This window comes from Branchiostoma lanceolatum, chromosome 11 (genome assembly GCF_035083965.1).
Source record: "Branchiostoma lanceolatum isolate klBraLanc5 chromosome 11, klBraLanc5.hap2, whole genome shotgun sequence".
NCBI classification, from domain to species: Eukaryota; Metazoa; Chordata; class Leptocardii; order Amphioxiformes; family Branchiostomatidae; genus Branchiostoma; species Branchiostoma lanceolatum.
Window position 1 is genome coordinate 5,575,036 of NC_089732.1, and position 26,225 is coordinate 5,601,260.

General features: G+C 42.0%; 2 protein-coding genes across 2 annotated transcripts; one reads left to right on the forward strand and one right to left on the reverse strand.

Moving 5' to 3' along the window:
- The first annotated feature begins 781 nt into the window (after positions 1–781).
- On the forward strand, positions 782–21,655 carry LOC136445154 (angiopoietin-1 receptor-like). Its single transcript, XM_066443023.1, has 23 exons — positions 782–788; positions 1,303–1,509; positions 3,790–3,951; positions 4,505–4,629; positions 5,279–5,450; positions 8,318–8,525; positions 9,174–9,274; positions 10,135–10,358; positions 10,868–10,937; positions 11,481–11,628; positions 12,278–12,438; positions 12,869–12,991; positions 13,311–13,481; positions 14,050–14,246; positions 14,826–15,015; positions 15,765–15,875; positions 16,257–16,447; positions 16,946–17,059; positions 17,692–17,762; positions 17,946–17,986; positions 18,244–18,340; positions 19,108–19,207; positions 19,760–21,655. Exons 1-23 carry the CDS (start codon positions 782–784, stop codon positions 19,826–19,828), a joined length of 3,060 nt encoding a protein of 1,019 aa, XP_066299120.1. The 3' UTR covers positions 19,829–21,655.
- LOC136444904 (F-box only protein 4-like) lies at positions 21,075–26,185 on the reverse strand. Its single transcript, XM_066442665.1, has 7 exons — positions 25,708–26,185; positions 24,961–25,157; positions 24,364–24,599; positions 24,010–24,085; positions 23,287–23,453; positions 22,599–22,765; positions 21,075–21,983 (listed from the first exon to the last, which is right to left on the reverse strand). The coding sequence occupies exons 1-7, from the start codon at positions 25,963–25,965 to the stop codon at positions 21,903–21,905; spliced, it is 1,182 nt and encodes a 393-aa protein (XP_066298762.1). The 5' UTR covers positions 25,966–26,185; the 3' UTR covers positions 21,075–21,902.
- Between the last annotated feature and the right edge of the window lie 40 nt (positions 26,186–26,225).

Sequence of the window (26,225 nt, forward strand, 5' to 3'; positions counted from 1 at the left end):
GAAGACATAGCGGGGCTGGACATGTTAGCAACGTTTGTCGGTCGTCTGTCTAGCTTTACATCTACTTTAGCATACTTTTAAAACTTAATATACATTATATTTCTTGAGAAACTTTCTCTTTAGTTTAGGATTGCAGCCCAACTTTCTGCGGAAAATCTTCATCTGTTTTTACAAAATGATACAAAGTCTTTATTTACCTATGAATCTTTTAATAGGGTAGTCCCTTTAGTTACAATAACTGATTGCCAAGGGAGCTCTTTGTCTTCGCCGATTCGTTATCTTTAGGAATGGCCCTGACTGTTTCTTCTACTATGTGTATACACTTTGATGTGATTGTGGTCTGTACCTTTTCTATCATGATAGCAGGGATTTCAATGGCTGAGAAAATAGCAACTTGAAGAGTGGGGTTGGTTTGATTTTTTAAACGGAAATACTGTCAACCGATTTAGATTCACAGGGCCTAAATTTTGCGGTAAGGAGGTATTTATAATGTTGCAAGTTCACGGTTGAAACAACCGTAATGACCTAATGTAGGACAGAACATCGCGAAAACCGCGAACATAAAACCACCGCGAATGTTTCACGATATACAGTATGCAAGGTCCAGTTGCACAACCCCAGGAGACTCCACAAACACCATGAATTAATGAAATTATTAACTGGACAACAATTACTTAGTATGCAAGGTGCAAAATGTGGCAAGTTTTGGTAAGAAGTATTTTCGATTACTTAAAAACTAGTCTATTCAAAACGAGGCAAAAATAATTCGTAACAATCCTAAATGGCTGGTACATTCTACAATGTACATACAAGTAAGGAAGTAACCTTGGGTGGCTATAAAAACGCCTTTTGCCCGTTGGATACGGTCTTTGCCATCGTTAGATCTGCCTCGAGGAGATCATGAATTATTGTCAAGACGACTGGTTTCAAATGACATAGTCGTTATTAGATATGATGTTTTACGTCAAAAGCTATTCACACTTCTCGAAACAAGTACATGTTTTAAGAGTCTCAATGCTACAGACCGTTTTGAGTACATATTTAAATGCAACGTTAACAATCCCCACAATGCGAACATAGGTAAATATCTAAACGACTGCTTTCGCATTAGAAAAAAACACCGAAACTAATGATTAAACCAACTCGTTTATAACGCTATATCGAAAACGTATGCTAGCCCTTATTGTACATTAGGATGTTAAGTTTTATTCTATACTTCTACTTTGTGTTATGTTTACGAATTCTTGCCATACTTTGTACCATGTACAATTGTCGTGCAATAAAGTTCTTCTATTTCCCTAGACGCCATCGTTATCGAGGAATACTGGCCGGGGAAGTTCAAGCCGCTTACGGCGGGGGATATTCCGACCATCACCAAGTTCGGAAACGTGGAGGTCAACCAGAACAAGGATGCCATCTTCAGATGTTCCGCCAGGGGCGCTCTTAACAATCAGCCTGGCGTGCAGGACATGTCGCTTCAACTGCCGGACGGGGCAGCCATACCTCCCGGTATGTTACCATCTTTTGCAAAAATATTTGTAAAAGTATTCATGAACGTATTTGCTTTCCTTTGAAGAGTACTAGTTGCGTTCGACACCTCACTTCCGATATTACATGTGCTGATCGCACAAAAGCGCGACCATTACAAACGAGCTATCATTTTGGAGGACAATAAACATGCTCTTCTATGCTTCACATAAAAAAAGAACGTACATATAATCAAGGCAAGGTTGGTCGAAACACTCACCGATACAGCCCTGGTATTTGTGTCACAAATGTATGATCATAACAAGTATGGTATGATAATAAATAAACCTTAAAATGATGACATTGATGAAGTGTCAACGGAGATATGATCTTTCAAATTTAAGTTATCGTTAGCCTCCATACCAGGTTCTCTGGGCCTTTTTTTTGGGGGGGGGGGGGGCCCAACACTTAACGACAGGCAGTAAATTTCTAGCGAGGTCCAATCAAATGGCTGTTAGCAGGTCACCGAACGTCACCGACAATTAGCCAATGACGGCCAACAGAGACGGTCCTTTCAAATGTAAAGTAGCCAATTAACGCCAATCTACTGGCACGCGATGGGCAAGAAGGAATATTTCACACCCTTTGTCCGTCAATTTCTGGTTCATTGTTAATAGCGGCAATACATTACGAAGTAACTTTTCGTGTGACTTGCAGCACATGACTTTTAATCCTGCTTATGTAGAGCAGAACTACGCACTGAACAAGTTTTAGACATCGACACGACCTGACTACACAACGCCTTATATTTGATAATGCAGTATAGCCATAACGCCACGCTTCGGAGAGAGCATTTTGGTATCTTTAGCATGGTTAAAGTTCTAAGCTGTAGCACTTCGTATCAGGCATTTTCTTTAAATATCATGTACGGAAACAATGTGACATACAAAACTTAACATTTATTGTCATCAGAAAATGCAGGGAAGTAATGTCGCTATCGTGTTTGGCTGACCATAGTCTGCGCCTGTAAAGATTCAAACAAAGGCAAGTATACAATGCCGAAGGAAAAACAAAACTAGATGCATACTTTTTTAGGTAATACTTAACGATAATAAACAAAAGCGGGTTTATCGGCTCTTTTGAAGAACGCCATATGCCTACGGCTGGCTCATCCCAAAATGCCGTGTCAAATTGATTAGGCACGGTCATACGTACGACTGAACAAACTTCACGATCTTATTCATACAACCTCAAAGCCGACTTGTTCTTATTGTAACATGAACTACGCACGATATTTGCCATGCTTTTTACATTTTACAATTTCAACATATGTGTTAGTCTTGAGCGTCCAAATAACATCCACATTTCACACTTCTTCAATTCCAAACTACTAGTATGTTCTGTGACCTTTGTCGGCAAAGATATGAAAGAATGGTTCACTCTGGATTCGTTCTTAGGTGACTTTGCCGGAAAATCCGTTAAATGTCTTCTCTCGCCGGCATTCGGTGATTTGGGGCCTCACAATGTGCCACAAAATCCTGACCCAGGACTTAGATTGTACTTGATTTCCCTCCATTTCTGTACGCTACCCGTCTTTGAGAGCTTGCTTTTGGTGGGGAATGTTGGGTCGACTCGAAGAATTTCACCCTCGTCGGGATCTATTCCCTCCCGCAATGACCGCTCCATTAGCGCTAGTGCAGCGCCATTGAAGCTGTAAAACTTCATCTCTTCAGTCTCTTCGCGTTTTGGTGGTGAAAGTTAACTTTACAAACTGATAGATTTAGATCTAGATGTATACGTACGGAAGAAGTGGGCATAACAACTCAAATGCGCTTGGTTTGAGTTGATGACATTTACATAAGACCAGGGGTGTTAACAACCCAAAACTCGACCGTCATTGGCTAATTGTCGGTGACGTTCGGTGACCTGCGAGCAGCCATATGATTGGACCTCGCTAGAAAGTTACTGCCCGACATTTAGTGTACACGGGGGGGCCCGGGGGGGGGGGGGGGGGTTATGATACACTTTTGCTGATGACTTCTTTTTTTATTGGTCGTTTGTGCGGCCAGCCCGAAACCAATAGGCCCATAGGCTGCACAAACGACCGACCCAGTACAAAAAGAAGTCATTAGCAAAAAGTGTATAATGACAATGAGCCAAAAACAGGCCCAGGGAGCCTGCTATGGAGGCTATCAAAGTGATCTTCTACTTTTTTATACGTGTTTATAACATATTGTCTTTCTGACAAGATTGAATGATGCTGGCGACGACCCTTTCTATTTGCGCTCTTTCCTAATCCTTAAATCCTCTGTGACCCCACAGCGCATGACCCACGTCCGGTGATTCAAGTCCACAAGGACCTGTCGGTCACCACGGTATTCTTTAGAGTGCAGAGAGTGAAGAAGTCGCATGAGGGCCTCTACCTGTGCATGGTGTCTGCCAAGGTGGGCAGCGGGATGAAAGCCGCCAACCTCACCGTCAAAAGTAAGTAGAACTAGATATCAAACATGGAAGTTCTGCTGCAGTACCATAGCAAGCCAATAGGGGGCCCAAAATCTGATCATCTTGAGGGTTTTCAAAGACCTAGCCACCTATTAAGTATGAAGACAATCCATTAAGACATTCTCGAGTTATCGTGTTTACAGACACATACACACATGCACGCAGACGAAAACATAACCTTCTAGGCGAAGGCAATAATGCAGTAATAGGTGGTTCTCCATATCTAGTCTTGAAATAGGAAAGAAAAATGCTTTCTTTATTGTTGATTAAGCATATGTACACATTTGTGAGAAATTTGAACGACTAGTATAATGTATTGCCAAATCATAATCGGTTTCTATGTATCCTCGCTGCAATAATGTCATTTGTTCGCAATGTGTCGCTCCTGTTTTACGACCCACAAGCTGTACCTTTGAAACCTTTTGGGTCGTTAACGCTGATGGTCCCTAGCGCTATACCCCCCCCCCCCCTCAGAACGTCGAGTTGTTTTCGTCATGTATAACGTTGGTTTTTGGATCCATCCTCGCCCCCGTAGCCCCGCCTAGCCCGAAGAACCCCCCAGTCCTGGACGGGCGCGGCCGCACCAGCCTGACCGTGCGACTCAACGCGCATCCCTTCATGGGGGACGGGCCGATCAAGTCACAGACACTCATCTATAAGGTAACACTAACTCTTATACGCCAAAAATAGTTACTCAAGCAACTGGATAAAATTTTGAAACAGTCAGACGTTTCAGACAGTATCCGCTATCTTTCGTCAGTGACTAAGGAAAGATAGCGGATGCTGTCTGAAACGTCTGACTGTTTCAAAATTTGTCCAGTTTCTTGAGTGACTACTTTTGGCGTATCTTATTACCTGGATGTCTAACCTTTATCAACGTAACACTTTTGTTCTATCTCTAACGTTAGTTATTGAAAATGTGTACATCTAAGCCAAATCATCAACCAGGCAACATAGTTGCTTCTACCTCCTGTTGAACGCATTTATGTCCTGCAACTTCCTAGGGTCGACTCTGCTCATACATGTTGTAAGAGATTGAATTCGTCATTTCGGATGGTGACGTTAAGCCGCCAGCCCCGTGTATGAAGGAGCTTCGGGCGTAAGCCTCAAGCGTCGAACCTTTGCATGTAAAAGAGCCTAACACACTTATCGAGAAGAGTAAGGGTGACCCGGAGTGCTTGGCCAAAAACGCGAGCCGTGGCGAAGCCGCACTGCACTACCACTAGCTACTTGTAACTTGAAAAAGCATTATGCTTCACCACAATTGAGGATGACTGCTTTACCTTTTACCTTTACCATATGTCATCAGGAGGTGGGCACGACGGGGTGGAACCCCATACTCGGCATGCACCTTCCCAGCGTCACGATCCCGGGCCTCCAGCCCTGCACCAGCTACGAGGCGCGTCTGATGCTGAGCCGCCCGGGAGAGGGGGGCAACGGGCCGCCCGGACCCACCGCCACCTTCAGCACGGGCTGCGATGGTAAGTTTCAGGGTTTTTTTTGGCGACGCCTCAAAGGCGGAGACATTTTAAGTCCGCGGCGCTCTTGATGCTGAGCCGCCCCGGGGCAACGGGGCGACGGTACTCTCCAAGCAGAGGTCGAATGGGCAGATCGTCACCGTTTTATTATGTTTAGCCATAAGTATGGCTAAACATATTGTTTTCTCTCATGTTTCTTCTTCTTCTTCTTCTTCTTCTTCTTCTTCTCCTGTCAAATCTTCAAATCGATTCATCTCTGTCATTTTTTGACCAAATGACCTGAAATTTGGTACAGAGGTAATGTAGGCAAAAAACAATGTGCGTTCTTTTCCTTGTTTTGATATTGACCTTGAAAGTGATTTTATCGAGGTTTTTAAGCTATTTTTAGCATATCTTGGCCTCCTGCGCCCTGGTATTTCAACCGAATGACCTGAAATTTGCTGTATATGTGGCTTGAACAAATATTTAAAGGACTACATTCCCATTTTTGGCATACATATATTCAAAACGATTTATTTTGGGCTTTCTTGACAATATTTGCCACTTCTGTCACTTTCAATACTACATATGACCTACAGGTCGTTGACCCCGAGTGCCTTGCACCTGGCCAAGCTGGAAGTTTGCTTACGAGGAGGAAAGACCGGACATAAACATTTAACGTGATTATCGGGAAAACACCATGTTCCCTTAAACTCAGTGGTTAAATTGCAGTTTAGGAAATTTTATAACAGAAAACAAGTTAAATCAATGATTTTGTGAATGTTTATTCTAGCATTAGTTATTCCAGATATTTTCAAACTCCAAATTCTTCAACACAACACGGGAGATCGTTTCTCCTCAGACTGGCGTGACACTCCTGTCAACACGCGTCTCCCGTGATGTGTAGCGTCCACCACCAGGCCTTCCTACATGTCCTACGTACGGGCGTATGGATCGTAGAATTCGGCAAAAAAGGAATGATTAGGCCAGTAGAGTCAGTCCCCGGTAAGGTCAATGATTCGCCCCTTTGCGCTAGCTTGTAACGTTAAATGAATGTACCCTCTGGTGGCCAAACTTCACTGACAAACTTTCTCCCTATTATCATCATGAGCTTGCGTTAGTCTGGTACTAGTGACTATTATGTGCCGGGAATGTTTATCTATCGCACGCCTTGGAAGGAAGTTCAGCCATGATAAATGGTCGGCCGTTGCGAAAATTTGGAATCCCATGCTGTTGATTTTCGTGATTGAATCTGTAAGAAAATATATTTTCATGTCGTTCATGTTTTTGGGACGGACACATCCTTGGGACGGACGCCGGGACGGGGTGAATTTTTTCTATCATTTTCGTCCCGTTAGTAATGCAAATCGAATCGTGTTGCACAAGAGGCAAAACACTAAAAACGTGGGTCTTGTGGAGTGTTTTGGAGCGGGAAAATGCCGGATATTAGCGGTGCCGAACAGTGTACATCGTCGCGCGCGGGTGACGCTCCGTCAAAACAAATCCGCTGGTGGTCTAGCGCGGCCACCGAAAATAGGCAGAAACACACAGGAGGACTTAGCACCTTCGTTTATGAGGGCAATTGTGAAAATCTTTTGTTACAAATTGTTCGAACATTGAAACATTTGGATAGATGGTTTGAAACTGTTCTAAATAAAGAGATTTTTGTGTAGTTACGTTCGAAATGTTTCCAACGTATGTGAAATAAGTTCAAACATGTTATAAGTTTCAATGCTAATTGTTTGAACACTTTAGAACTATTGTGACTTAGACATTCTTTTAATCAAAATAGTTCAAACATATTACAAATATTATACTAAAACCCTCTCGGTGACTTTGAATTGACTCAAATATGTTGTTTTTGGTCATTTCCTTCGTCTCCTGTCAAATCTTCATATGTATACTATGGAAAACTTCATTCTTCCCTGGGGTTGATCTTTTTTAATTCAATTTTGAACTGGGTTGATTATGCGCAAGAGTGTAATTTTCAGCGGATATTTTTCGACTGGTTTACATGGAAATGGCACGGAATATCCCATTCTTGCAAGGGGAGGATTCTTTAATTATTTTTCAATTTTGAGCTGGAATGATTATGAAAAAGTCCATTTTTTAGCAGAAGTGTATTTGTTAATCAATTAGTGGATATGGTTGTGGACTGGTCCATATTGTGTTGAGGTGCTACTGGAAGACTCAATTTTGGACTGGGGTGATTCATTTTTTTAGTGCAAGTATTTTAGAATGGTCCATTGTTATTTTGGGAGAGTCCATTTTTTGCATGGCGAGGAGTATGGCTAAACATGCTGTATTTGCTCGCAAATGTTGCCTTTCTAGTCATATGCCTTTTTTTTTGTAGCTAGAATGGGCTAGCTACAAAAAAAGGCATATGATAAAACGGTGACGATCTGCCCATTCGACCTCTGCTTGGAGAGTAGGCGACGGGCCGCCTGGACCCACCGCTACCTTCAGCACGGGCTGCGATGGTAAGTTTGAGGGGTTTTTTTTGGCGACGCTTCTGGGGCGGAGACATTTTCAGTCCAAGGCGGGCTTGGTGCTGAGCCGCCGCCGGGAGAGGGGGGCAACGGACCGCCTGGACCCACCGCCACCTTCAGCACGGGGTGCGATGGTAAGCGTGAGTTTGTTTTTTGGCGACACCTCAGTGAAGGCGTATCTTAGTAAACAACGTGGCGGTTCTATTAATGCGCCTTGTACCCAAATCATTCGGTCTAGCCTGGAGTCAAACCTTGTTAGCTTTGGCCAGCTCCTAACGTCCGCTAGCCGCCAAAACGTTCAACAGTCCAGTCCGGGACATTGGGCCAAAGCTAACAGGCCTGGACTCCAGGCTATACATTCGGTCCTCATCAGCCAGTTTTTGTCCTTTTCTTCTTCCACAGTCTTACCTGGAAGACCTCGCAATGTCCGCGTCATCAAACGTACAGCAAACTCGCTTATTTTCGCCTGGGACGAGCCCGTCGCGGAGCAGGATATCGCCATCATCAGTTATGAGGTCCATTTCCGGCAGCGCACTTCCTCGGACAATGCCAACGGTTTGGAAAAGGTAGTCAACACTTCCGGGAGCGTGTACAAGTTTGAGAGGTCAGGGTAAATACGACTTACTGTTCTTTTGTCTTATCTGATCACGTGAGTAGTAGAAACTGCATGTACTGTACCAGGAAAACCAACCACGAATAGCTTATGGTTATCAATTAGATATGTTGATATGTTGTAGTTGATATTAGAACATTGAATTGCACGATTTTCTTTGCCTTTGTTTTTGTAACTTTGTACATATTGATTTATAAAGACAAAAAGATCGTCAAAAATTCATCCGTTAATGTCATTCTTTTGTCAGCTGAATATTATATTCGCGCTATATACGGATTACCGTTACAAATATTGGGAATTTACTCGTACCGTCAATGACTTGAACTTGCCTTTTTAAGAGTCATGTACAATTACCGAAGGAAATATGATTGACTTGGATCTCGGCTAGCCTCTTTCGCAGAGCTTCTTTATTTTTTGGAGGAAGAGCTGATACGTGATTTTTTACACGCCTCTCCAACAAGTTTCCTCCCTCGGCGACATAAATCCCTCGGCGACATAAATCCCTCGGCGCGCCCACACCATCCCAAATACACGCCACCGTTCCAAGAAGTCTGCGTAGGAGGCTAGATCTCGGGTATGTTGGTGCACTGAACTTTACATTTTGTAGCTGTACCTTATGACGCGGTTTCTCCTGTTGTCCCCCAGACTGACACCGTTCACGGTGTACCAGGTGGCCGTGCGGGCCTACAGCGCCGCCGGGCCCGGCAACTTAAGCACACCCGTCCTGGGGGAGACCAAACAGGGAAGTAAGTAACATTTTTTTAAAGCCCCCGTCACAAATAAGAAATTCAGCTCGGCCGACGTGTTGGCGAGCTTCAAATGTGCATTTTCGGTCGAAGTACCGACGTCCTGTCGATTACACGGGCTTCGGGCTATTTTTAGAAATCACAGTTGATCCAAATATTGGCCTTTTACCAGGTTAGTCTATTCTGACTTCGTCCATGTCCAAGAGATGGTACCATCTCATGGGGGAGTTTTAGTCTTTAGTGTTCAACGGACGTCACCCGAGATTTTCATTGGAACATACGGTCGACGCTCGGGCGATTTTGAGATTCGGCGAGCTTCGGGCGATCTATAAATTCGGCCGACGCTCGCATGAATTGTGACGCCGGCTTTACAGTCCAATCGTTACCAGTCAACTGAAGGCAGCGACGTGATTGGCTGGTAACTTTCCCTCTAACAACAGTAGGGGGAGTATCTGATTGGCTGACGGCCGCTCAGTGCTAACGCAGCAGGAATCATGGATTTCATGTGATCAGTGCCGTTGCTTGATTTGTCGGCGGGCCTGGCCATGGCATTAGACGATACAGCCACATTGTTACAGTTACTGTTCAGTAAGAAAAAACATAACACCGTTTCTCTGTTCTCAAGATATAACACAAATCTATCTGTCTTTTACTGTAGCCATTTAAAAACACCATATTCTGGGTGCCATTCTAGATTACTACCAGGGTCTCTTGCGTTCGCTATCCTGAAAAAAATTATATCGAGTGTAGGAGACCCGGTAGTAATAGGATGGCACTCAGGCTAATATCTTCAATCATACATGTATGTGTGAAATATGTCATTTTATTGAAAATGTGGATGTCCATTTTGGAACTGCCAGAACCCTCTGCGCCCAGACAAGTCGAAGCAATTCTGCTCCCTCCAACTGCGGTAGAAGTCAGGTGGTTACCCCCCTCCCTGTCGAATGGTGTCATCCAGAACTACACCATCAGCTACTGTGAAGTACAGCGGATACTCCTGGATGAGGACGAGGTTGTGGTGGACGGCAACAAAAATGGACACGTCATCACCGGGCTAAAGGAAGTGACGACATACGTCTTTCGGGTACGTCATATTTCAGCTAGCTCACTTTGTACCAATGTAGTATTGCATTTTTTTTCAAATATGCAATACTAAATTGGAACAGCTACCAACATTTGTTAGTTTCTTTAAACTTCTTGTTTTATTCATTATTGTGAATTTCTCGATGATTTTATCTAATGCATTTTCCACTATAGCTCTCATAAGGTAATAGACCTACATATAGCGGAAAATTGAAGACAGGAATCGAGACAACCTAATCTGGGACCTTTCTTGGACCTTTGACCTAACTTCCTTTCAGTGTTTCAAACGTCCCTAGCATGTGGAAACCAGCCTGATGGGGACGAATTTGACATCAAATTCGACCACCACTGTGGTGACACCATTTTCCCCTTCACCTCCTGCCACTCTACTGTAATCAGATTACGTCGAAACCACGAATAGACACACGAACATACACACCGAAAATAAAACATCCGTACACGGAGATAATGACTGTAGTCACTTTCATGTTCATGGTGATGTTTGCGTAGGTACGAGCGTCCACACAGGGAGGTCCGGGAGAGTTCAGCACATACGTGTCCAACGTAACGCTCAGGGAGAGTAAGTTTGAGACTTCCTTACAAAAATCTAATTTATATAAAATTCTACAACCTGCTTCAGGATGTATACATATTTACAAGTTTAGGAGAACCCTAGTGATAGATAAAACGCCACTTTGTAAATGAGAGGTAAATCTGAATATATAAATGTGGTAAACCTGAATAGATAAGAGGAAATATCCGATTGTGGATACCCTTTCAGCACCAAGGAGATGCTCGCGACCAGTTCAAACCTAAATTTCATGTATTGACTAAATACAGAACGCGTTTGAGCTGGAACTAAATCACCGCTTGTATACAGGCAAATTAGCTTATATACGTAGATGCTGGTACACTGATCACTGTCCTTGTCAAAGAGAGCAAGGGCTAGCGGAATTTCCCTGGTACAATGAAACTGTTCAACTTGTACATTGCGTCTGTCTTCTCTGTTACGACCAGTGGAAGAGTAGCTCAACTGTTCATTGAATTTATTGAGCTAGACTGGTTTGAGATCACCTTTACTTTCTTTAACTTCTTTCACGTCTTGTCCCTTTTTATCACACAGGGCCCATGTTCCCCCCGTCAGACGTCCAAGTTCGCCCGATCTCTCCCATCGCCGTGGAGGTGTCATGGCTGCCGCCTACTCGGGCTGAGTACCGAGGATCCACGAAGATTACCGAGTACAAGGTCATCTACACCGACGATCCGACAAGGTCAGGGCGCAGGATCCATCTTTATTATTTCATGCTTCCTAGTCGAGCCAAAATATTGCAACTTGTTTAACTAGACAGCCATAATAACTGCATCATGTTTATACATCATAAGTAGCAATTCGTTTGCCTTGATTTTATAAAGGTTTTTATTCATCTACACCATGTAGCTAGTAATCCATCCTATTCTATCTTTGCTCCACTTCCCGGAAACATTCTGCTGAGGGAAGCAACAGATACTACTATACTAGGAACAGGGTTAGGAGCTTGAATAGGATGAATAACAAGCTAGTAATTCTATCATATACTTGAATAAAACCTTTATCTAATCTTATACATGTGTATTGTGACAGTTCTAGTTGCAAAATACCGCAATGAAATATGTAGAAATTAAACATCTGAAGTTCTGAAATAAAACAACAGGTTAATGAGCCATACTGTTTGTTCCTTATTAAGGCACAAGACCGAAGGCTTTTCACTTTTTGTCCCAAAACGAAGTGTTTCTATATCAGCTAGCTTTTAGTGACGCTGAAGAAGAGTACAGTGATGGATGTAAAGTCTCCGAATTTTATCCATTTGTAGAGATTGAATTGTCTTTATATGTTATTTACCTGGTTAGACCTTCATAAACGTTTCTATATTACTCTTGCAGATCTGAAGCCATGTGGGAACTCCGTGTCCTCACTAGCAGCGTACAGAGCATGAGAATAGAGGGGCTCAGACCTGATACGGTTTACGTCGTGAGAGTGGCGGCAAAGACCACAAACTTTGGACCCCTCTCAGCCAAGCTGTCCGCAAGAACGTTCCAGCTAAGTAAGATGGCCGCACTACTCCTAGAGATAACTGCTACCACGAATGCAAAGCTTGCCTAAAATAGCTGAACTTATAATGATAAGTTCGTTTGGTTTCGTAACTTGTTAACATTCAGCATTGACGGAAAGAATTTGCTTATGGAAGTTGAATACACACCACGACCAGTGGACTTGCGATCTGCTGTAGTGCTTGCACATATGTGTTGCCCAAGGGCTATAGAAATAGAGATAGGCGCTAACCTTTACACCATGTAGTGTGGGAATGACGTTTAGCTAACTTTTGAAACGAATACTTTGAATGTTCATTCTTATTAGAATGGTTTTAAAGAATAGTGTTCAGGAGAGTGCGACACAGTTATCCGATTTTGTGCTCATTGCTTTGAAAGATTCACGTCTCTACATGACGTCCTATGATCAATTGTGATTGACAGGTCGCCCCCCGGCCCCTGATGACGTAGCGGTAACCCCTCTGACCGCCACCACGGCTGCCGTCACGTGGTCCGTGCAGGACGGGTATTACATCGACTTTCTCATCATTAGATACAGACCTCTAGGTACGTGATGAAGTCAGGTACTGGCCAGGGCACTGGCAGCGCTCGTAACTACGAAGGCCTAAAGCGCCAATACGGAAATCGACTTTTTAGACGTGTTTTGCGTTACATAATAAAATGTCTTACGTTGCCTTGTGCTTTGCGTTAAGATTGAATTGTTAAAGTGATGGACACCTTGTTAAGCGTTACCTTCAAACATTATGTATATATCTACCCTGTTGATAGTTCCTTTTATACAATCCGTCGACATGTCTTCATATAGAATACGTCACCGTGAGGTAATGCTAAATGCAATGTTCCTTTAATACACTCTCGTTCCCAGCTCCTAAGGACGCCAGCGAGCGAGAGCGGGTTGTGTATGATAAGACCCAGAGCAGGTTTGAGCTGGAGAATCTCATCCCGAACACGTCATACCTTTTGAAGGTGGCCGCCCGAAACCAGAAGGGGAAGGGGAATGAAGCCGTCTTGACGTTCAGCACTCCTCCGTTACTGGGTAGGTTTACCTGTTTGTTTTGCTTTTGTTGTTGTTGAAATCTAACGGGATATAAACAACATTACATATATCAATACGTCTTCAACTACCCAACTTCACTTGAAATATCGCAGTTGCTAAAGGCAGCCAAAGGCCATATTAGGGCCCAAAATATGGAAATAAAAAAAGATGCTGAAGTCTTTATGGTAGTGCACTAGTGACGTTTACTAACACTTTTTAGCAAATTTGCGTACTAACTTCAGACTTTCAGCATTTTAAAACCGCGCAAAAACGTGCCGTACAATGATTCCCTTAGTTTCGCGAGCCTACAAAAACCCTGTTTCAGTGAGTTCTCACATCACAACGACGTCGTTTTTTTTTTTTTTTGCATAATGGACGTCCCTACACATTCTGATAGTGTTGTTTGAACTCAGAATCATGTATAGAGAAATGACTAAATAGATTCACTTTCAAAATCCGATTTTTGGGCCCTAATATTGCTTGGGTTAATTTCCTTTTACACAAAAACTCATAAATCTTTAAGTTGAAAGATAGCACCATTCCATACCCAATGTTTTCTTAATACAAGAAGATCACAGCTCACCGTCCACGCCGAAGCCTTCGGGTGAGTCCCAGACCGGGGCAGCTGCACACACGTCCACGGTGATATTCTTCGTGTTGGCCGTGGCCTTCCTCCTGACCACCGTGGCTGTCCTGGTGCTCATGGTCTCGTACCGAAGACGCAGGAAGAGGAGGAGGGTCTCCCAGAACGTGGAGATGAGAATGGTAAAGTTTTTTGGAAAGTTTTGTTTTCACATCCGTGAAGACGTAGGTATTGTAATCAGTTCATTTTTGTTTCTATTTATTTATTTATTTATCTATTTATTAATTTGATTTGTTGTGGATACGCAGTGATGTCAATATTGCATAGTGGTCGCATGTGAGGCGGAAGTGGTGTAATGGGATACTTGGGGAATTGGAAGCATTTTGCTCGAGTCCAATGACGTTGTGATTGATAGCCAGGATGACTCATGGCCACACTCACACAGTAATGTTAAGTCGTTAGGGGTGCCCACTTTGAGCTTATCACAACGATGTTCAGCCAATTGTATCAGGCTCTTGTTGTCTTTTTGTGTTTGTTTTTGTATTTACTGACGTGCAAGGTCAATAGGTGCAAGAAAAGTTACTCAAGAAACTACTAGTAGATTAGATTTTTGAAAAATCTTATCCAGTTACCTGAGTAACTATTTTGGGCGTATCTTATTACCTGTATGTCTTCATCAACGTAATCAAGGTCAATATCGTTCAGAACTTTCATAAATTTGCTGCTTATGAGACCTTTTCCATCCTTTCCAATCTTCCTAGCTGCCGAAGGGGAGTTATTTCACAAACGTGGACTCGGCCACGGAGGTGAAACAAGACTACTGGGTCATACCATGTGAGGACCTCATGTTGGAAGGACAGATTTTAGGCGAGGGGAACTTCGGACAAGTCATGAAGGCTACCATCAGGAAGGGTGACCGGCGGGTCAAGGCCGCCATCAAAGTACTCAAAGGTCAGAAAATGTTGTTTCCTTGCATAACCAGTAAAATGTTACTTTGTCATTTTTTTCTCTCTCTAAACCACTTGGTTTGGTTCAAAGAGAGAAAAAAGAACATGACAAAGTAGAAAGCCCGACAAAAACGCCTAAAAACACGTCAAAAAACAGCCGGAACCACTCCTCTGCTTGGAGAGTAGTAAAATGTCTTACCAGTTTTGTTCTGTACGTACAAGCTGCGTAAGACCAGACCGATTAGCCTCCTATGCAGGCCTTGTGGGCGGCGACGGCGTTTATTTCTGGGGGGGAGCGCTGATTGGCGATTTCCAACATATCGGGGCCAGGGTTATTAGCTGGAAAAATCGTATTACAAAGCAGCGCTCCCAAAAATAGAAGGCCTACAAAAGAGGCTAAAACTGATAGCGTTGATCCACTCACACTGGGAAGCATCCCTACTCTTTTCGATAAGTCTCTTTAATATCCTCAAGGCGTGGTTGTTTTCAAACCTCCTGCTTTACGTTCCATCAGACATCTGTGGCCGCTGCTGAGTACTCATTGAGTCAAGCGAGGAAATTATTGTTAACTGCCTTTCCCAAGGGCACAACATTGAGACCTGCTTGGGATATGAACACCCTCGTGTTCAACACCCTAACTACAAAGCCATTAGGCCCAAATTATCCATTCTAGACACAACGGATTGTATATTCAGCACCAAGGACAGGTACATCCGAATGTTTAGACTGAATCTTCATTTTCTTTGCCAACAGAGGGCGCAACTGACAACGATCGGAAAGATTTCATCGGAGAGCTTGACATCATGTGTAAGATAGGACCGCATCCAAACGTGATCAACCTGATAGGAGCTTGCCATGTAGGAGGTATGGATAAATCTGTTATAATTGCAACCAACAAGTAATGTTTATAATGTTTCCATTTCTATGTTGTTGTAAAAGAAGTATGCGGGCCTTTCTAAAGTCTGTAACGATGTGTTTTTCTTTTAAACGTGTATTCTTTAAGATTGAATAAACTTGATTGCTTGACAATCGGATATGGTACAATGTATGGCAACATCATCATCATCATTCCCTGTTTTCTGTATCTGCAGTCGTTGAAACGTCCTGCAGCTGCATTCAGTCTTTCTGCATTGACTTCCACTCTCTCCTGCTTTCTGCAAGCTCTCTTAGCTCTCAAAATTTCCTTTCTGTATGGCAACAGTCTATTGATTAAAGTGTATTTTGTACGTCCATTGTGATCCACAGATCAGCTCCTGGTTGCCACCGAGTACGCCCCCTATGGAAGCCTTCTAGAAGTGCTGCGGTCCAGCCGAACGCTGGACACGGACCCGGACTACGCGCAGAAGACCAACCTGGCGTGCGCGCTGTCGTGTGAACAGCTGCTACAGATGGCTATAGACGTGGCGAGGGGGATGAAGTTCCTCAGCGAGAAGGGGGTAAGGATGTATTCTGCAATAAAGATTAACAATGTGGGTGTCCCTATAGCTCAACTGCTGGTAGCAGCCTCACAGTTGAGATGATGGTTGCAATTAGTTGCTAACTGGGAGAAACCTGATTCAAACCAAACATGTTAGTTGGGGTTACACCCGTCGTTCGGAAGGGACGTAAGGGGAATTTGTTGCCCTATGTGCCACTAGGGGCTACAAGGGTCGTTAATAGATAAACGAACAGATTCACAACATTACAAATGGTTCACCTTTTTGACCAAGCAAAAAACGACTAATTTTTGCCCCGAAACGATCTATCATGTATATGATGTTGCTTAACATGTATTTTCCTTCTTTGTTTGAATTTTTGCGATTTTGTACCTTTAAAAACTTTTAAAGTTTTTACTATAGGCAGCTTTATCAACATTCTTGGTAGAATGTATTTCAGACATCGTATATTTTTAAAGTTGGTGTATATCATCGTTTGTTCCATCTCTGCTGTTCCAGTGCATCCACCGTGACCTGGCTGCAAGGAACGTCCTGGTGGGAGATCACATGGTCGCCAAGGTGTCGGACTTTGGCCTGTCCCGCGGGGAAAACGTCTACGTCAAGACCACCATGGTAAAAAAAACGACCTACAATTGTTTCACAACTTTTGGAATTATCACATTCACAGGCATATCCCAGTTTGTTATCTGTTATACCTGTTTCGTTCCTTGTTCCAGGGCCACCATGGTAGAAAACCGATACAAACGTTCAAAAACGTTTTAAATAGAATCATACATAAGGTTAAAGCACAATGCAGTACGAAGCAATTTGAATACATTGCAAGTCCCGTGAAGAAAATGTCTACGTCAAGACAACTATGGTAAAAAAACGACCTAGAATCGTTCAACAATTTTAGGGAACTATCACATTCACAGGCATAGTTACATCACCCAGTTTGTTATCTGTTATAACGTTACCTGTTTTGTTCCTTGTTCCAGGGCCACCATGGTATAAAACAACCGACACACAAACATTCAAAAACTTCTCGAACAGAACTGTACATATGATCAATGCACTATGTAATTTGAATACAAAGCAAGTTTGAAACACTGTAATTATGATTCAGAAATTCATCCAAAATTGAAGAGAAAGGGTGTGTATACATGTACACCTTATAGAATTTTATTCAGACTATAGTTTTTACAAAGTTATTCTTAGTACGTAAGTTTGCTGCTATACAAATTACATTTTGTTCCTTGTTCCAGGGCCGCTTGCCAGTGAGATGGATGGCGGTGGAGTCTCTCACTTATAGTGTTTACACCACCAAGAGCGATGTGTGAGTTTTAGTTCCACTGATTCTGACATGATGTACCGCTTGTTAACACACACTCTGCATTAGTCCTTTCACATTTGATGGTTTCCTTTTCATTGTTGAAATATATATGGCTGTCATGGAATGTATAAGAGCTTGGCGGGTATGATAATCACCAGACACTGAACTGTCTTGTATCATCAACAGGTGGTCCTATGGAATTCTGCTGTGGGAGATCATAACGTTAGGTAAGTGATGACAACATTTTGAAACTGAACCTCGTGAACACTTTCCTTTTATTCATGTTTGCAAAGGAATTTCTTAATAGATATTCGACTTTATACTAGGCTAACTATGTCCCTTTGTTTTGTCTGCTGGGTTTGATAAAAATCTTGCAAGGTGTGTTTTCCGACAGCAACTTCTATCATAAGATTCATAACATGTACCTGTCTAGTGATGTAATAGTTACTACTCGTGACAATACAAAATGTACATCTCTATCCAGGTGGAACCCCGTACTGCGGCATGACGTGCAAAGAGTTGTTCGAGAGACTGCCCCAGGGTTACCGGATGGAACAACCCCTCAACTGTGATGATGACCTGTACGTTCACACAACGCTTAATTCTCTCACCAATGAATACTCCTGTCTCTTAAAAAACCTGTTTGGCAAAGAATGTTAAATTTCCACCACAGCTGAGTACTTCGCTGTCGTTTTATGGTCACTCTTGAGTCTTGACATCAGAATATAAGGAAGGCAATCTTCTGTTTAGCATAGCCTCCGTTGCAGACTCCTTCCGGCTGTTTTCTTTTTCAAGTTACCATTTTCTTATTTACTATTATATTTTTTTCTTATCGTTTCCTGGCCAGCAATAAGCAAAAGCTGAATAAGAAAAAAATGTAATAATAAAATTGTAATTTGAAGAAAAAAAACAGCCGGAAGGAGTCTGCAACGGAGGCTATGTTTAGCACTCGCACCTATCAGAGAGAGTAAAGCTGGACACACACCATCACCAGTGGACTGGCCCCTTGCTGTAACGTTAGCAAATATACAAATGTAACGTGTTATGTGCAAACAATAGGTAGTTACAGGAAGACAACTAAGAGATAGATTTCTGTAGTCTCAACACTCGGTTTCCAGTCCTGACAGGAGGGTCACAGTCCCAGTACTGAAGCTGTCAGCACAGGAATACTGAAAGTCTCAGTACTGGAGCTCCTGTGCTGACGACCACTTCCGTACTGTTTGTCCAGTGCTGACAAAGGAACCTGTTACATTTGTATATTTGCCTTGCTGTAGTACTGTATTACAAAAATGTTCAACATGACTCTCCTACCTCACTGTATGTTTTATGTGTTCTCTGCTTGTTCCAGGTACCAACTGATGAGGCAGTGTTGGCGTGACCGCCCGTACGACCGTCCGCCCTTCGCTCAGATCTGCGTGGCCCTCAACAAGATGTTACAAGCCAGGAAGGTACAGTAGGAACACGTGAGCTACCTTAATAGACAGTGTTGTTTTGGGTTTGTCTAATAAGTATCTACTAGGCTTATTTTATACAGCTTCGAAAAAAATAACAAACTGACAGTTCTTCATTTCATTGGCCAGGTACATGATAGACACAATATAGTGGGGACTATTATGGAATTCGCTTTATGAAAGTGATTTGGAGTATTCTATGAGTGTTTTGAGCTTCTAATAGTTTTTCTTAACATTAACATTTTGGTATTCTGTCTCTCATTACGAGCATAGTATTACATTCATATTTCCAAGATCGCTATTGCTTGCTTTACATCGTCTATCTGTTGATAGTATAGTTGGGAGTTTGCTTGATGAAAGTGATTTGGAGTAACTAAGTTAATGTTGTAATCTATTAGTGTTATGAGCTTCATAGATTACAGATGAAAAAGTAGGAGAGTTTTCCTTAATATTAATATTTTGGTATTCTGTCTCTCATCACGAGCATACATTCATACTTCCAATATTGCTGTTGCTTGTTTTACATCGTATATCTGTTGCTCCTCACAGCCGTACATGAATATGGAGATACATGAACAATTCGAGTACGCCGATATAGACAAACTAGAGGATCTGTAGAAGACGATCCATTTGGTACCGGCAGACAACACATAAACGACACCACCTTCAAGAAACTGGATCAAGAGTTTTGACCAGACTGACACTTTGTTGAGTTAGTCGTGAAATAAGAATACATGCAACAAATGTACACCCACTGAGCACTGCAGAAGTGGACAGGTTACATAGAAGACTACTCTCCCATTCGCGTTTACAATGATTTCATAGACATGGCAATACATGTATAACAGTTCTGGGTACAAATCTTAACTTTATTTTCCAATAAGGACTTTTGTATCTATTTTCGTGTGGTTTTTATGTCACGATAGGGAGAAAATGGAATGTTCGTGGTGGTTTAAGGTTCGCGTTTGAAACAATAGTAGCGCTACAGTCATAGGTGGGCAAAAAGTTTTAAGTTGGTGCTGAAGAGTTTATTGTGAAAACCGCAAACATAAAACCACCGCGAACATTTCTGCATTTACAGTATGCGCCTAAGTCTTTGGAGGAAGTGATAAGACAGTGGGACAGACATATATCCTGATAGTGAAGGCAATTGACAGGCAGTCCTTCCAAGTTACACATACCTATTACTCCAAGTTGTCAATCCTAGTAAAGGAAGAATACACTGTGCTGCCTTGGTAGAGCGTGCCTTAAGAGCTGCCTTGTTATTTAGAGTTGGACCCCCTTTCTTCTGAATGTAGACCGTTGAGGGATATAAATTGGACATGTATATGACCTATTAAGTAAAAGTATGATTTTAAAGACAACAAAACATGCAAGACTTAAAAATACACTCCTTCATTGAAATGACAGTTTTGGTCAGTGGTAAGGGGGTATTACTTAGCTTGAGGTTAAACACTGTAAATAGACCACAGTATATCATCATTAGCTAGGTTGTTATATATAAGCCTTAAGTTATATATGCTGATAGGATATATATGTATAAGAGTTGGTCTGAATTTGAGTTTTGTGTAGTAATAATATATATCTTACAAGCTGACCGAGGGTCAGGAGAAAATTTTATTTAGCTGTTTCATTCTGCTAATGTTATTTCTTCACATCACTAACTGTTCTTTTTTTATGAAAATTAGAAATTAAAGCTTTTGAAAAAGTCCGACATGCAACAATTAGCAGAGGCATAGAAACTTGTACTTGTCAGCCGTGAAAGTGACAAGCTGGAAACCTCATTCCAATCTCTATGATAATGTCACATACTTTGCATGCAGCAAAAAAAAACCTGAAGGACTGTAAGTTGGAAACCACAGTATTAGTACTCTTTGCTACTGCAAGAGAGCACAGTACCATTTATTATAAATAGCAATTGTCGTAATATGTGACATACAATGTACAAAATTATACAGTCAGTATAGAGACAATCTTTGTCAAAATAACATTGTTATCTATATACAGTATATTTACATGAGAAGGATAGTTACACAAAATGACAAGTTACCTGATGTAACAATGGAATACTTACGACAACTTTCTGTTACATTCATTGTAATCAGAAGTACATTTTGTAGATTTCTGACATTAATATCTCTAGTTCTGTTATCAAAGTAATATAGACTTGTAAAGTTTTGTCAACCGTATTTAAAAAACAAGTTTGGGCATACGATTTCATCTTTAAGTTTTCAAAATCATATACAGTAGTAAGAATATATAGAACATTGTTGCCTTGTACATAAGATAAAAACAACAGTACAAAAAGATAGCCAGAACAATTTAACGATTGCATGGTCCCAAGAACACTGAACCATTTGTATATTGATCTTTCTATTGTTCATAGATATTCTAGTCAAGTCGATCAAGCAAACAAAAGGAAATAAATTGGTCAAGTCAACTTAAGGGATTTGTCTTTTTCATTTACAGTTGACGCCTGGATTGTAAATGCTTGATATTTCTCAGTAAATCTTGACACTTTTGGAGTGTTTTTAAGCTTGTGTCTTCGGAGTGAGAGATAATTAATCAAATATTTTTAATGATGAAATTTTAGTGGTTGTCTAGTGGCCATTAAAGTAGGTAAACTTAAGTTACTGTAAACAAATCAAGAATTACAGTAGAGTTTTGGAGCACATCCTGTGGACATGTGACATCACTTCCCCTGGATATTGTTCATGAGCCAGTCCACCCCGGTATCTACATCCTGCAGACTTCCTGCCACAGCGTTCTGAACCTACAAGGACAATCACAATGTCATGAATAGTGTTGTACATACAGCAACATACAGTCAAACCTGTACAAGTGACCACCTCTGCATAAGGAACACCTGGCCAATGTGACTTTTTGGTGGTCCTTGATAATTTTTTCCCATTGACACAAACATTAAGAATCCTGTCTATATTGACCACCTGTCCACAGATATAGACTAGATTTTATTCGTCCCTTTAGTGGTCTTCTTGGGCCCTTTTGACTGTACCTGAAGAATTGACTGTTGACACATGCAAAGGCTTTTCTTTATTCAACCATAGACTAACGAGAGACGTTTGTTTGAACACACCCACCAATCAACAAAATTGGGATCTAACTAAGCAAAGGTCCGACTCCTGTGTCTGAAATCTGTACCCCCCTCACTTCTATATGGGGAGAGCCCTATGTTCCAACACCCCTACGTTCCAGTCCCCCTAGAGTTTGGGGTTGTTAGAACATAGGGTTGTCTGGACATAGTGTTGTCAGAACATAGGGTTGTTGGAACATAGGGGTGTTACCCTTTTATATACAGACATGTACTACTACCATACACATTAAAGGTTTGACAAGAGGTCGGCACAAGTGGCCTGTATGTGTTTACCTGCCAAGGTCTGGACATGCTTCCCAGCTGTAGGGCCTCCATAACCCTGATGCAGGGTAGTCTAGTCTCCCCTTCCCCCGGGACACAGGACAGCACCAGGACTGGGGTGGTGTCGGGGGTCCAGCGCTGGTCAGTCATGGCCTGCAACTCTGCTAAACCTGACTCAACTGTAGAAGAAGAAAAACAGTGACAAAAGAGTTAGTGGTGTTATAATTAAAGCATATACGGATTGAAGGAAACATGTCAGAAAGAGCTGTCATAACCTTCCAAGCTATAACTTGTTATCGACAAATGTATCATATATTTCTGTAGCATACTTTTTTGCTTCCTGAACTAAACTTCTAACATCTTACACTGATTGTTCCAAGAGAAATACAATCTGTACCTAATAAGGTCCTGCAAGTCCTATATTTCACATGAAAAGCTGAAAAGGTCGAAACTCAGATTGAGGAAAAATTGTGATGCTTTTTTATTTTTGGTAGTGCAAGGTGGCCTTACCACAGCTTGGACTTGCAGTCAAGCACACAAGCCCCCCTACTAGTACTCTTCTCAATAACAAGTGTACATGACAGTTTAGCTATGTTATGAAAATGTCAAGTTTAAAGTTTTATTCTTAGCATTCCACCCCTCATAACATTCAAAGTGAAAACACAATTTGAACTCATAGTTCTATGTTTCATGTGCTCACCATGGTCTGCCCCTTGCGATGCGTCCACCACAAATATAAAGCCTGCGACCTCGGAACACAGCCGGCGGAAGGTGCGTTTCAGCTCGTACTCTGGTTCAGCATCAGCTGAGGTCGGCGTCTTAGGAACTAGGAGTTTGTTTGCTGAAGACTGGCCTTCACGTTCACTTCTGTGAAAACAGATAACATGTAACGTTAGTGTTTATGTACAGTTACTAGCACTGGAACCATACAACTTTCTACTGTGGACTTTTGTATACACCAACAAATGGTGTTGGTAACAACTACCAGAAAAATACAAGCAAAGAAAGGGCTGTTGATGAAGGTGGAACATTGCATACTACAAAGTAACTAAAAGCAACTGGATAGATTCTCTTTAGAGTCAGAAATTTCAGGTAGCATCCACTATATCTTTCATCAGAGACTTAGAATGCATTCCAGACAGCATCCACTGTCATTCTCATGAAAGATAGTTGATAGTATCTAAAACATCTCTGACTCTTTAAATAATTTATCTAGTTGCTTGATTTATCTTTTATAAATGTAGGGCAAGAGTCAAGTTCCAATCTGAGAATAGGATCATGAAATTCTCTAGCAAATTGAGTTTTGCTATGTAGTAGAAACCACATCAATTACTGTGTCAAGAGTGCAGAAATCATTCGTAGTTGGTCCTGTCAACATTACCCTCTATATCATGGAAATGATTCATCATATTGAGTAACATACCTTGTCCCTGAGTACAGAGTGATGAGGAAGAAATCCTGCTTGTTTCTGAACTTGATGGCAAGACCTCCTCCCCCTCCTGAAACACAACAGAGGGCAACATATTGTTATTCAATATGGCATATCCACAGGTTTACTCATACCTGTCTTTACTTTCTGAGCAGGTCTAAAACTATAACCTCTAACATCAAACGGAACGTTGACACCAAAGTCAGGCTGGGAATCGAACTCACAACCTTGTGGTTAGTAAGAGTCCAAAGCACCAGACAAGTGTAGATGTAGACAGTGATGTTACATTGAAGTATTCAGCACCACTAATTCACTAACTCTAATGTGTTTACTAATGTAGATATTCACCTCTCCTGGGGAGCTTTGTCTGCCACATCGTAGTTTGCATGTTGGTTTTGAAAACTCCCTCCTTTCCATCGATGATCGCTCGGACTATCTGAGAAGTGCTGGTGTTCAGACCAGGCCCAAACATGGCTACCATCGGCAAGGTCTTCGGCAGCAGTGACCTCAGGTAACCCCTGAGCTGGGATCCGATGGAAGAAGCTTCCTTGTGGCCCTGTGCCTCAGGACAGCACTGGAGATACCTTTTCAAAATGGAAGAAAAATTCTTCATCAAAACGAGATTTGTTAACCCACAAAGTAGACAAGATTACTGTCACAGTGGCCATCTATGCATGAATCAACATGCACTTCTATACACAGAAATATTGGACTTTTGTAAGACCTCAATAGCTGCGCAGAAACATCATACCTTTCCATATACATGTAGTTGCATAAACCATTAGAATCCTAGATTCCCAATGTATCATTCCACCAGATTTTCAGTTCAGTTCAGTTTTCACCTGCAATTTGCATTTTGACACACTTTGTACATACTATGATACAAGGCTTTCATAAAGACGACAAAATATGAACATAACACAAAGACAATGTGTAATCAGTTACCTCCATTTATGGTTGTCTTTACCCAAGTCCGTTCCTCCCCTGTGACCAATGGCTGACCAGGAAGGTCCGTCTCTTTCCAACATTTTTCTCCAGAGGATGTTGTCGTTACCCAGAATTCTCCAGTCCTGACTGGCTGTGGCCAGTCGACAGACAGACTTCACATCCAGGAAGGACAAGATGTGTAACTTCACCGGCTCCTTTAAATCAAAAAGTAACATTGAGTCAATGGACAATGTAGTTTAAAGTCAAAAGTCAAGACACCAGTCAAAGATCAAATTTCATATTCATAACTATGCCAGGAACCCCAAGATCTACTAATACGGCATCAGTAATCCCTGAGGTGTATAGACACGCCTTAGATATCCAGGGGTGCAAGACATTCTTCAGAAAGCACTTTTTTATGTGGCAGTCTTGGGCAGTTGGGGTACCCGGCAGAACTTGACTTTACATGGAAGGTCATCACAAAACTGACAAAATATAACAGGATTTGGTCAGGATTTGGTCAGTATGGTCGTCAAGCGTCCAAGCATAAGTGTATAAATTCTCCTGCGTTATATGACGTTATGAATATAGAGTAGAGTAGAGACTAGAGTAGAGACTAGAGTAACGCTAGATCCTTCCAGTCAGGTAGAAATTATTACATAATATTTCAATTAAAATGAAATGAATTAAATTTTGTTTATCAATCAAGCTGAAAAAGGGGAGACAACAAGTGTAGAAAAAACAGGACAACGAAAACCAACTCACCGGCAAGTCGTCTAATTCTAAATGGTCCCGTTCACAGCTGTCGTCCTGTTCTTGTTTTCCTTCCATGTTTTCTGCTTGACGTTCTTTTGGTTGCCTAAAATATTCTTGTGATCTGTGAGACCCTGCGTCCCACACTGCTGTGCACACCCTGTTGTAGACCTCTATCACGTCCTGAAGGGACGGCACGGATGATGCTTCGCCGCTGTCAGGCTGCATGATGATATGGGGCCAAAAAGATACGGTCTCAGCCACAGACATCGGGGAGCGATGATGGGGAGGGGGCGGTCTTGTCTTGTAGCGCGCCGCGTAATAACACCTACCACTCGTTAGAAACGTATACAACGGCTTGCGAGGCTTCCTTGGTCTCTGGAAAACTGAATTATGTTGATGTCATCGTGTGCACGCCTTTTTATTCGGGGAGACCCGACGTGTAAACAAACGCGTGGATCAGGCCAACGTGGAAGCACCAAAATAGAAATGACTCATTGACCTCTCACCTCTGACCTATAATACAGTTT

Bases quoted from the DNA above. Each gene is read 5' to 3' on its own strand.
- LOC136445154 (XM_066443023.1), top strand. The intron at 16,448-16,945 runs GTAAGGATGTAT...CTGCTGTTCCAG, and splicing joins AGTTCCTCAGCGAGAAGGGG to TGCATCCACCGTGACCTGGC. The intron at 19,208-19,759 runs GTACAGTAGGAA...TGCTCCTCACAG, and splicing joins AGATGTTACAAGCCAGGAAG to CCGTACATGAATATGGAGAT.
- LOC136444904 (XM_066442665.1), bottom strand. From the start codon at position 25,965: ATGTCTGTGGCTGAGACCGTATCTTTTTGGCCCCATATCATCATGCAG. The intron at 24,086-24,363 runs GTGAATATCTAC...GTTGTGTTTCAG, and splicing joins GACAAAGCTCCCCAGGAGAG to GAGGGGGAGGAGGTCTTGCC. The intron at 23,454-24,009 runs GTATGTTACTCA...CTGTTTTCACAG, and splicing joins ACTCTGTACTCAGGGACAAG to AAGTGAACGTGAAGGCCAGT.